This window comes from Cebidichthys violaceus, unplaced genomic scaffold (genome assembly GCF_023349555.1).
Source record: "Cebidichthys violaceus isolate CVI_PGR_0920_01 unplaced genomic scaffold, fCebVio1.0.p SCAF_13, whole genome shotgun sequence".
Classification (NCBI taxonomy): domain Eukaryota; kingdom Metazoa; phylum Chordata; class Actinopteri; order Perciformes; family Stichaeidae; genus Cebidichthys; species Cebidichthys violaceus.
In genome coordinates this window covers 1,907,471-1,920,061 of record NW_027176296.1, presented here as the reverse complement: position 1 = coordinate 1,920,061, position 12,591 = coordinate 1,907,471, and the positions used below count along the sequence as shown (strand labels likewise).

At 39.3% G+C, this 12,591-nt stretch overlaps 2 protein-coding genes across 9 annotated transcripts in view; one reads left to right on the top strand and one right to left on the bottom strand.

The window, feature by feature from the left end:
• Positions 1–12,591, top strand: part of agbl4 (AGBL carboxypeptidase 4) — a 372,526-nt gene that overhangs the window by 36,770 nt on the left and 323,165 nt on the right. The gene's annotated exons all lie outside the window — the stretch shown is intronic.
• Positions 7,181–12,591, bottom strand: part of elavl4 (ELAV like neuron-specific RNA binding protein 4) — a 79,926-nt gene continuing 74,515 nt past the window's right edge. For all 7 annotated transcript variants that reach the window (XM_068707295.1, XM_068707296.1, XM_068707297.1 and 4 more), the window contains one exon: positions 7,181–11,915. In XM_068707295.1, coding sequence (XP_068563396.1) covers positions 11,588–11,915 — 328 coding nt within the window. In that variant the 3' untranslated portion in view covers positions 7,181–11,587. The remainder of the gene's footprint in view (positions 11,916–12,591) is intronic.

Genomic DNA, 12,591 nt, shown 5'->3' with positions numbered 1-12,591 from the left:
CGAAAACATTTTGGTTAAGACGGATTGTGGTTTTGGTTACATATTAGACAGTAAACTTTAAGTTGCTGTCTTTTGTTTCAAGTCAGCATTGACTTTTTCAATACTTAACCAAGATGATGATCTGTTCTTAATCCTAACAATATGCTTTGAGTAGATGTAGGGAAAACAAATAAAATACATTGTACCAATACAACAGTGTGAAAATACTCTATTTCATTTAAGAGTTGCATTTCAAATCTTACTTTTCTATTTCATTAAGTTTATTTTTTGTATTTGAAAAGTTCACATTGAAAGTTATAACAAGGAGCTTTAAACTGATTATAAAACGGGCTTGATTTATACTGATGCCTCTATGTGACCTACATAAGCAAATGAGACCTTTGGGGTAGAAGATTGGAGGAGAAGATTGGCTATTTCTAGGTATGGTGTTCCCATGTCACGACGTGCCACTGCACCCCGGTCACCTGGGACCTGGTGTGGGAGGCGGACTGCTGCGCGGTTCCTTCAGGGCTGTCACAACAAGCTAACTGTTGCTTTGGCTAACACAAGTAGCTATCCTCTGCTTGATAAAAAAGGGACATGTAAATCTGAAAAAAGGAAAATTAAATAAAGGCCTAATTTGACTCCAATTAATATCGGTAACATTTTTTTTTTTTAAGTGATGTGTTTAAAAGTAGTTCACAATATGCACATTATAATTTTTTTTTTAACATGTTATTGTCGCTTTACTTTTTGGCTTTAGGCTTTACTGCCAGTTCATTACATACAATACAACGTTAGAGAATTGAAGATGACATTTGTAAATCATCATTGGACCAATGACATGTCAATATTGTATTTTGATTGTTGATTGGTAACATCCAGCGTCATTTTGCGTTTTGGGCAATCCCAGATTAGCATGAAAGAAATGGATTATATTTTGGTCCCACTTTAAGGGAGGACAGCAGGAGGCTGTCCTTCTCTGCCCCCAACCACTACTTTCATGCCAGCCTACAGGGGTAGCTGAAGGACAAATTTTAATCAGATTTTCAATAATGGATTTGTTTTTTTTTTTTTCAAATAAGAAAGAGAAAATATCTTACAAATGATACAAAGATTTGTTAATGGTCCATTTCCTTTTTTAATATTTTGATCTTCTTCTTCTCGGAAATATGAGGAGCAACCTCCCCTTCCTTTATGGGACAGCCTCCTCTGCATTACATTCAGCACTAGTGCAAATGTTTCATTCTGCTACTTTGGTCGTAGAGCTACAATGCATTTTGGTAGATTAATCCAATATCACATTTATACAGTACACTGCATTAATTGACTGACAGTTTCACCTCATTCTAAGTAAATATGCAAACCAGTTATGACTGCTGAGTAAATCACCTGCAATGGAGTTCATCATGCACCGTGTCCATTCAAGCAAAAAAGGTTGAAGGTGTAATGGGGAAAAGTCACTGAAAGAAAATGCAAGTTGAAAATGAAGCCAATGACGTAATTGCTTGAAGCGTGAGAATAACCGTTTTGTTCTTCACATCATAGGAACAGTTGCAGTTAGGCTCTTCTCTCTGCTTTACAGTCAGTACGCCTGCTATCAACTTTAGGTTCAGCCTGCTTGCCAATCACCATCCCTGCTGCAGACAATATGGCCCCTTTTCTGCCTAAAAGTGTCCAATGTGTCATCATCTAATCTTTGCAGCCAATGCCATGGCCACAATTATCACAGCCATCATCATTACGGAAAAACAACACTGTCGCACAGTCACAGACATCTGAGCTGTAAGAGCTGCTTTCCGTTTTCACTGCTGAAGCTGCTGAAACTGGGAATGCCAACATCACAGTCTTCACATTCACGGCCAAATCTATCAGTAAAACATGAGAGCCCATTCGCCACTGCAGCTATCGTCTGTGCTAGAAGTGGGCCGGTAGTGTCTAGTTCCTAGTAAAAAGAGAGGAAATATGAGCAGAAAGAGTCGAGGATGTCATTAACACTTCCAGTATCTGTCCTGGTAGTTTGCTTTATTGGGAAACCACACTGTGACTGGAGAATGCCCTCGTGATGACAAGAATCTACCCCGACCAAGTGCCCTTGAGAAAGACATTGGATCCCCACCAGCTTCAGGCAGCAGGAGTGCTACTATGTAACTGTGAGTCTGTTCCCTGACTTCCCTTTGAAACAGAGAGAAAAGACAGTTTCTCTACTAGGTGTTGTCATGTAAATAAAACAACAAAAAACAATGAATAATTGAAATAAAAAGTAAAGTGTGAAAAACTAAGACTGAAATAAAACTGTTACCTGCATGCAAATTAAACCAAGAGATGTGTGCAGGGCAAAAGATAACATTTGGCTGAGAATGTTTACTCTGTACTTATTAATGTTGCTATCGTACAGATCATGCATCCCAAACTGTTTTACCTCTGTCATTTGATCAAATGAACACTATGGTTTCGTCTTTAACATTGCGAGGGTCACTTTGTGCGAGGGAGAAGGGTTGGTGCATCAAACCAAACTAAGACAGACCTGGATGTTCCCATGAGACGGCGTACATTATTTACACACCATCTGCTGAAACAGTCATCAGCGGATGAAGAGCTGTCCTGTTTGTCTCTGCTGCATAATGTACAAAACAGCTTAGTTAATTTGACGTTGCCATTTCACGCATGCAAATGAGGAAGGCAAGCAAGGCTGGTCTAAAATGTTAGAATATTTGTTTGTTACATTGCTATTCAAATCTTAGGTTGGGATTTAAATCTTCAGTGGGCATATTCTACAACTTGATCTTTTAAATTGTGATTGTGATGCATATTTATAACTTGGTCTCATTTCATCTTACACAGCTCGCTTTGACTGTAACAAAATCATTCTGCACTCACTGTCATTGTTCTCAGGATGTCATAGTTCAATACAGATGGCTTTACATCGTAGAGCTTGTATCAGTCTTACTTCCAGCTTTACAAGAGGAGGAGAAGAAGAAATACACTTGTCTATGGATATCTCAGACAATGATGCAGCTGTTGGTTGGTAGCTTCTTTAGAAAGAAGCTGTTCCTTCAGCTGCCTTCTTCAGCTCGCTCACCTATTTATCTTTGGAGTGCATTGTCACGGTAAAGTTTTAAGAATGTAACAGCCTGTACAATGCTTGATTTATGAAGCTATATAAACCTTGGCTAACTACAGTCGGCAATTCATCTTCAGTATTGCAGAGCTTGAGGATACAGTATCTTTAATTCAGTATCACGTGATCACAAATAATCACTTTCCGTAGTTAAGGCATTGAAAGGTCAAAATATATTATATACATTTCTTCAAATGTTAATACACTTTGCGAGAGTTTAACAATCAAAGCACACTGATTACTTAACAATGCTAATTAACTCAGTCAGAACCAATTAAGAACAAAGGTTCACATACTGTAGCATAGCCTACAGTTTCAGGCAAGTATGCAAATTAAATAATTCACCTACATAATAATAATAATCTATAACTAACACTGTTCAACACCTGCATTGTTTTTGTGTATGAGGGACTAATGGGGACAACATTTTGTGTAATTGGTCAGTGTGTGAGGAGTTGCCCCCCAGCAGCTCTTTTAGCAGCTGCCGTCTGCAGCTTCAACACATTCTCACACCAATGCTAATCAAATAATGCAGCTTGGTCAGAGGCATTGAGCTTCAAACTATGACTATGTCTATGACATAGTCATAAACCTGACATCTCAGTGACTGCTTGTCAATATGTATCGTCTGTTCAAAATACACTTACATCTTCAGAGGAAGTCAGGTTTAGGCAACAAAACCACTAAGTTAGGTTTAGGAGAAGAGCGTGGTTGACATTAACTTGACTATGTACCCTAACCCTAACCCACTACCGCTCGTGAGTCACGTGACCAATGACCCTAAAGACTGATGTGACAAAATGTCAACGTTTACTTTTAGTTTCACGTTGGAAACAAACAGCGGTCACCTGGACGAACGCTTGAGTCGAAGGCATGGGTGGGAAGGAGTAACTCTTTTTTCAGCTATGTGCAGCAGAGACCTGCATAGAGAAACATTTTCATGTTATTACCTTCGTCAGCGCATTGATTGGATGGTTTGAGTCCCAACTCTTCTCTGTTGGTTTGCTTCGCTTCAATAAATTTTGCATGTGGTTTCCACTCAGGTCAGTCAAGCGTCTCAATATAGCATCGCATTGGTGAGTCGTGCGTTGCTGCGATACGCCGACGTACGTCACAACATGACGACAGATTGTGTGTACAAGAAAATGCTGCCCCTGAGCAAGAACAGTGTGAACCCATGGTGCTGGAAATATTGCGCTGAAATTAAGAGACTTCACAGGGAAGCAGATTGCAAGCGAAACCCTGAGGGACTGCAACTTCCTGAATGGGTTCCAGTACTTTATTAGGCCCTTGTGAGTGTCATTTGGTCTCAGAGGAAGCACCAGCATCGACAGTGCCATCGCTGTTCACACAACTTCAATCTGCCAGTGCGTTTATTATGCAGCCACACTTCAAGTGACCTCCAGAGTAAAAACAACTTAAATGGGCAACACATATTTGCTAGTTTGAAGTGGATCTTGAGCTGTGACTTGTAGTCTACCACATTTGTTTGTTAGTGGAATGTTTTTCCTTCCTTGTCAGTTGTGGATGATAATATTAGGAGAGCCAATCAAAAGCGTTAATGAGTTATTTCAGAGATGGGAGGGTTAGGAGGTAAGGAAGAGGGGGAATGCTTACAGTGTGGGTGATGAGAACTGAGTTATATTAAACACTGGCTACAAACGTGAAATAAAGACAAATCCTGCCTGAAAAACAAGAATGCTTTATGACATGTCAGTTTAAAATCATCAGGTCGTCAAAGCTATTCTCCACTTTCAAAGCAAACAAACTAAAACAGCATGGTGACATCGACAGTTTAAATGAAAGGAAGGAAAACAGATTGTCATCTGATCAAGAACAACGTAAAAAACGAAGAGAACCAAGAGCAATGAGCTGCACCATCATATATAACTGACGTTTTTAATTTAACTAAAGCTAAAAAAAGTTTATGATTTTCCCACCTTTTTAGTAAAAGTATTCATCAAACTGCTGCATCACATTCTCCAGGGTTTCCCACAGTGTTTTATGGAGGAGGTGGACCACCACTAACATTTTGAAAAAAATGCAATTCTATGACATGAAACATTCATTCTGGGAGTGTAGGAACTACAGTGAGTGCTACATGTTTGATATGTGTGGTTATTGTTTAGGCACTTATTACTAAATTGATCATAAGGCAGTCATCTGTTAAACAAGTTCCTTGCGATCATAGTGAATTTATACCAAAACTACAGGCTTCATTATGTGCAACGTCATAACTATTACTTACAAAGAGGGAGTAAGAAAAACTGTAGAAGAGAAGGCTGCTGTAATCTTGATGTCTAAAAGTCTTGAGTGCAGTAAGGAGATTAAACCCAATGCGCTTTTGTAAGAAGTTGGTTTCAAAGACTAACTTGAATGAACACATTATACACAACAACATAACGCATTAAAACAAACTTTAGAATTAAACAGACGGCCCAATCAGTCTGATCAGTGTGTTAGTGCCGAAACAGAAAAAGAAATGGACTGCGCACTCATCTGAGAGCGGCTCGGTTAATAAATACCACGAAGTGAGGCTGAGAGTCTTTTGATTAGGCGGTGTGAAATCTTTAAAGTGGACAAAGGGGTGAAGAGAGGTATCCCATTAATGTCAGTGTCGACCAAGGAGAACTAGAGGGCAACAAAGGCTCCCCCACTGCACAGATTTGACTGCGGAAGATTTGTCAAAGACAAGTAGCTCCTTATGAAATAATATGCTTCCGACTGTGAGGCTCATACTTGTCATTTGGCAGAACCGCCGTCTACATCACAGCGCGGCAGGATGCTGACATTCACACCATGGAGCGGGTGTGATCAGCTCTCACCCAAGCAGATGAAAAGTGGTTTATATAGAAACTGAGAGGCAGCATCATATGGTTGCACCTGGTGACAGAATATGGTGAGAACTGAGCCATATTAAACCCAACAACTCTCCGTAACGAGCGCACTTTCACTTCCTTTGGAACATCTTGTTTGCATGAGATACTTTTAGTGATTTTTTTCATGCCACAATTTGTTTCACCCACGTCTGAGTCACAGCAGAGTAAAACAGACTTCTTTTATAACAACACCACATTAAAGTTGAAATCAACAGTTATTTATTGAACTAGCTTTTGCCTTTAGACCCCCAAGAAGTCAGTTGAAGAGGGACTTGAGAGCGCACGCTGACTCATATCCTCCCCATCTACTTTCTTCTTGATGAGAGTGGAGGATCATTAAGTTGCTAACAACGGGAGAGGAAAGACAAGAGTGGCTGAACATATCGCAGTCTAACAGCCGTCATCTCCTCCACAACCGCTGTAATGCTCTCGGATGTGATTTGGATTATAAAGGCGTAAAGCTGGTTTCACATCACAGGACATTACATTGAGGAAAATTGTTATTGGTGAACAGATGTGGTCTGCAGCAGTGCTATTTCTCTGTCCTCTAAGGCCTTGTTCGTAGTCCCTTTGCTTCAGGTGTTTTTCTGGCTGAATGGTGATGTTTGGATTGTGAGGCAGAAAGATCGGATAAGATGATAAGCACATATTAACCACAATACTCCTACTCGGCGAGAGGCAGCATTGTGTCACGGAGGGCTCGGAGAATGTGGGGATACAGGGGGCAGTGTTATCTCACTGATTCCTTTCTCCTGTCTCACAGCAGCACTTTTAGAGGGCTGACCGAGATCAGCACTGCGTTTTATGACTGCAGTGTTACTGCCTCATAGTCGTGACTGTCCCTCAGAAGCTGAAAGGTCACAGTAAACGCAGATTAAATCTGTGATTTACTGTTGCAGTTAATGCTATTGTCTTGTATTACCAATTTGAAATTTTGCCAGGAAATTATAAAACAAACCGTCCTTCACAGTTTCTGAGCCAAAGATAACTTCTTCAATGGATTGCTTTGTCCAAATAAAATAACCAATTTTGTGTGATTACATTTTTTTTTTAAAAAAGAAGCAAAGAGCAGCAACCACTCACAATTTAGGAGCTGTAACTATCAAATGTTATTATTTGGAAGGAGAATGATTTTTAAACATATCAGTATGCAGTGTGATATGTGTTTAAATGCTTCATTCATCACGACAAGAAACATCCAAGCTCTTAACACCTCATTTTATTGTCCCAACATTCAAAAGTACAAATAATTCAAACACAACAGTTTTATGAAAAAGAAAAAACAAACATTTACAGCAAGATTTTTATTTTTGTTTCCAGTTTCAGAAATGACCTAAACTAGCAAGGATAACATGAAGTCATTCATCGCAGTAATTGGATTAATAATAAGAATAAGAATACTAAGAATAATAGCAATAATAATCATAATAATCATCATTGATAATTGTTAAGTAATAACATAAGCAGGAGAGAGAAGAGAGAGCCGCGGTCATGGGGCCCTGTGAACATTTTTTCGTCTTTTTTGTCTTTAAAGATTTCGTTTATAGATTTTTCAGATAGTAAACAAACACGTCTCAGGAGGAAAATGAAAACTGACAAGAAGAGCCTAGTTCCTCTGTTCACCTTCCCTCCTCCACTACTGGCTGCGTTGTTCCTACTGGCAGGCTGCCACTATAAGGCGCTACAGGGGATGGTGTGAGCCATAGGGGTTGGGCATAGAGCGAGGTGACGCAGCCCCATGTTTCAAACACCCTGACATGCGCACACTTTCACGCACACTCGCACGCACGCGCACACATTTCAAATCGACTGCACGCGCCGTTTCTGTCTCACACGCGCGCACATGCACTCAGGGAGACACACACATATACGTTTGTATACATGTGCACTAAACAGACCCAAATGCACAAACACACACACACACACACTTACACACAGTCACAAACACGTAACAAATGTATATACTGTACATACGCACGTTTGGATGTACTCCACGCTAACAAACATATGAGGACAAACGCACAACACACACACAATTACATAAAGGACATGCATACAAACATGCACACATGCGCGCACACACAAACACGCTCACACACACACACACACACACACACACACACACACACACACACACACACACACATATGTGCACACAGGGTCTAGGCGGAACACAGGCACGCATCGTAAGAGTTCAAAAGTCATACAGTGTAGGAAATTAGTTCACACATCAGAACAACATTCTACTGGGGTCGTTGCATAATTCAAGCTCCCGACGGCGGGGAGCATGAAGGGGTCTGGTTGTTTGGTTGGTGGGTGGGTGGGTTGGTGGGTTGGTTTGTTGCCATTATGACGTTAGAAAACTATGTGATTGGATGGCGCAGATGATGACGGGATAATAATGACGATATAAGATGACCCGGCCTGTCAGATGACTGAGGTGTGAGAGAGAAGGATGTACTTAATGCGAGCATGCGTCTGAGTGTTTGAAATGCTCTCCACACACCTCCTTCATGTTTTCAAGTCTTAACAACAAACAAAAAAATCCAATTCCGTATATTTATACTTCTGGAACCATTCCCTTACCTTTCACCTTTCAAAATATATAATATATATCATATTAGAGTATATAAAATATAGAATCGGTACAATCCCTTTTCAAACCTCCAGAGTACTTCTTAAGTATAGCAACAACTGTTGTAAATAACAGTTGGTGTGCAATGGTAACAATTTCTCATTTTTAAAGATTTGTTGGTATGTCATTTGAAAACATGATGAATATTTTTAAAAATAAGTTTTGACTCTTAAGTGATTTTGACCGATTTAGTCCAGTGCAATGAATGACCCTCAAACAACAATGGGCATTTGCTCCTTTTTAAAATGTCTGCCCAAGCCTCCAAGAGCTGAATGTTATATAAAATGTTTTACTGAAAACTGAAAACTATGCTTTCAGACCCACATTTTTGCATAAGGTTTCATCACAAAGCGGTAGTAAGTGGAGGGAGGGTGTGGACGGAGTGGCTTTTTAGAACAACACAAACTTATCACAGGTTATATTGAACCAGAACGACTGTTTATAACATTCTATTAAGACTAAACTTTATTGAAAAAGATCTAAAGATTTCATTTTAACAAGACAAGAAAAAAGCAATAGCAAATTTAACTATTAACTAGGTTATGCATAGCGAGTAACTGTTTCTAGTAATAAGGGAAGAGCGTCCCCCAACCCTCCGGACATTTTTTTCAGTTTTCTTGACTTTTAAATTTTTTTATATTGTAATTTTGATATATTGGTACAAAGCACGAACGTACTAAAAGTTCTCTCAGTGCAGTGGACTACTGGAAGAGCCTCTCCACTAGTCGCTTTGTTCCCTTTTGCTCAGAAACGCCCCCTCCCTGTACCAGAATCACGCAAATACACAGACAATGAAACAAATAAATACATAAATACACATATAAATTAATCAATTAATAAATATATAATAAATACAAATAAATAGAAAAATAAATAGTTTAAAAAATAGATAAGTAAATAAGCAGATAAACAAATACAGTTATATTCTAAGCTTTTGTTCGGTTTCTTTTGCCGCGGTAGCTAACTGAAAGTTAATCCAAATCTTTTTTTTTTCTCCACAAGCAACATGACAACAATTGAACAGTTTCCTCACAAGTTTTTCTAAGTAACTGAACCACCACTTCATAATAAGTTGTCATATGAAAAAGACAAGCTCAAACAAAAGAACAGTGACAACTCATATAGTACAGTAGATATTGTAAAACAAATGTAGACTATATATGTATATATATATCATCTATTTGTACACAGCAAATAAAGACACAGTTGTCATAGATCCTTTTTAAGGAAACAAATATCTAGACTAACGGAACTAGCTAATCATCATTTAGTTTTGACAAACGTTTCACGCTCAGCAAGTAACCTAAAAGTCAGCAAGCCAAACAAAAAAAATACAAAATCAAAATTTGTTCAGTGATTCTTACAAGGCCCAAATTCGTTCATCTGGTTATTCAGCAAAGAGATAGTCTCACCAGATTTTTGGGCCAACAATAAACAAATATTAAACAAAGAACAGCAGCTCAATTCAATGCCAACATCGAAGTTTTTTTTTTCTTTAAACAACACATAGAACAACAAACTTGGATATTTAAGATATGTGAATAATGTAGTATAGCACCTACTGTTGATCGCTAAAAGGAAGTTTTTTTCAAATGTAAGTTCACAAACGCAGAGCGAAGAAAATGATATAGATAATGTATAGTATGCTCTCTAAATGGATAGATGTGTATATATCTATTTACTGATATCCCATATTAACTGATGACAAAAACAGGAAAACAAGTGGACAAAGGGTCTTCTTGCTTTGGGCTCTGGACTATAAGGATGGTTAGGCCTTGGAAAGACCCCTCTCCCTTCCCTTTTGGGTATCGCTGTTGAATAATTACGCACTAGTACATATGTGAAAAATTACCAAAATCACCTGCCTCAGTTTGCATCCCTTCCATCTACAAAATCACTGCCAACTTGGATTTCCCAAAAAACAAACAACCTTTGATCCTATAAAGTACCACGGCAGAACGACGAGACAAGGTGGTGCCCCCTCCCTCCCGCCCCGGCCCCCCCTAGTTAGCCAGTCAAAATATTTTTCTCTTTTTTCAAATCCAGATTCTTGTAAAAATTCTTCAATAATTATTATTTTAATTATCATTTATAAAAATAGATCTTCTTTCTCTTTATTTTTATCTTTTTCTAAACGCATTTTTTTTCAAGCAAAGAGATCTTCTCTTTGGCAACAGTGTTATTTTTTTTTTCTTAAATTACTGAACGTGTCATCAGGAAAGCTAACCCATCCCCTCCCTCGCCCCATCTCCCTGAACCACTGTGAGGAAAGACATTATGTTTTGTTTGCGATACAAAACAAAAACAATGTTAGAAATTCTTTTTTTTTTTCTACATCAGAGTTGTGGGATTGTGGAATCCCATCTATAATAGATAAGGGGAACTTTTTGATACACACTAAAAATGAATGAATGGTTCACCAATTTAAAAAAGAGCCCCCTCCCTTTTACCGACAGGGAGGTATATAATACTAACGACAGTGGATCCGGATTTACAAAAGAAAAACAAATCCTGAATCAAGACAGAGAAAAGGTTTCAATCTAAAAAGGACATTCTCTTCTCTGAAATAAGGGGAAATACAGGGATTTGCTACTGTTTACACAGAAGAGAGAAATCATTTAAACAACCACAACAAACAGAAAGAATATACAACAAAGAGAAGCCTGCATTATCACAGGAGCTTCCAAAAAACTCATGAACATTTTTCATCGTTTCATTTTTGTAATACATAGGCAACATTGGCTTATAGGTCCAAAGTTATAATATAAGCCATTTCTAGTTCAATTTGTTTGATGGTTTGTCGGTTGCTTTGTGTTCCGGTTGGAGTTTGAGTTTGCTGTGTTGGATGGCTGTAGTAGGGTGGTAGTGGTAGTGACTGAAGGGGCTAAGGGACGGGGGAAGGTGTTGGGGAGAGGTTGGGGGCAATTTGGGAGCAGACAAAGTCGCGGGGCAACTGCTTCTACCTGTTAAAGTTCAGGACTTGTGTGTCTTGTTAGTCTTGAAGGAGACTTGCAAGACGCGGTCGCCCAACCTGTAGCCGTTGAGACTGGCGATGGCCATGGCCGCCTCGTCGTAATTCGTCATGGTGACGAAGCCGAAGCCTTTGCACTTGTTGGTGTTGAAGTCACGGATCACCTTGACATTGTTGACTGCGCCGAAGGGCCCGAACAGCTGCCAGAGCACGCTCTCATCCGAATCTGGCGACAGGTTGTACACGAAGATGCACCAACCAGTGCCTGTGTGCCCAGGGATGTTCATGCCAACCAGGCTGGTCATGCTGTCAATGGTGATGGGGGAGAACCTGAGAGGAGAGGGAGAGCAGAAGAAGGGGAGAGAGGAAAGAGAGAGTTTTAATTGAACAGGTTGAAGTACACGGCTGAACAAAATGTTTGCATCTAGTACATGAAATGGCCATAAACTGGTGGAAAAACTCCATCCACAAACTGTGAACCAAATATTTAAAGATAATCCTCCCTCCAAATATAAAATGATGCTAAACTTTCTGATACGCATCTGTCTACAGCCATAATAAATAATAAGCTTCATCTTTTAAGTCTTTACAGTGTATGGTACAAAAACTGATCTCCAAGCTAAATACACGTCAGATAAATTAGGATGCATATGCATGGATGTTTATTGTATGCTCGTGTTCATGTCTAAATGCACAAGTTTGTATGCGTGTCTGCATAGCTACTACTAAATGAGCTCCTCAGTTCTGAGAGGAATGTAAGGAACGACGACAGTGCAGAGCTGTATTTCCGCTTAAGGAGATGCAGATGAAGGTTCTCTCTTTGTGTCCTTGAGTGGCTCCTTCAGGAGCTAAATTGCAGGAAGTTGTTGAATTAAACCGTTTCTAGAAATCCATCGAAGATCATGCACCAGCCTGCTAAATCTGTTCTCATTCGCCTCATAATCTTCTCCTTTTTCTTGTGATGCAAGAGATTTGAATCCTCAGTTGACTTCACTTAATTGCCTTT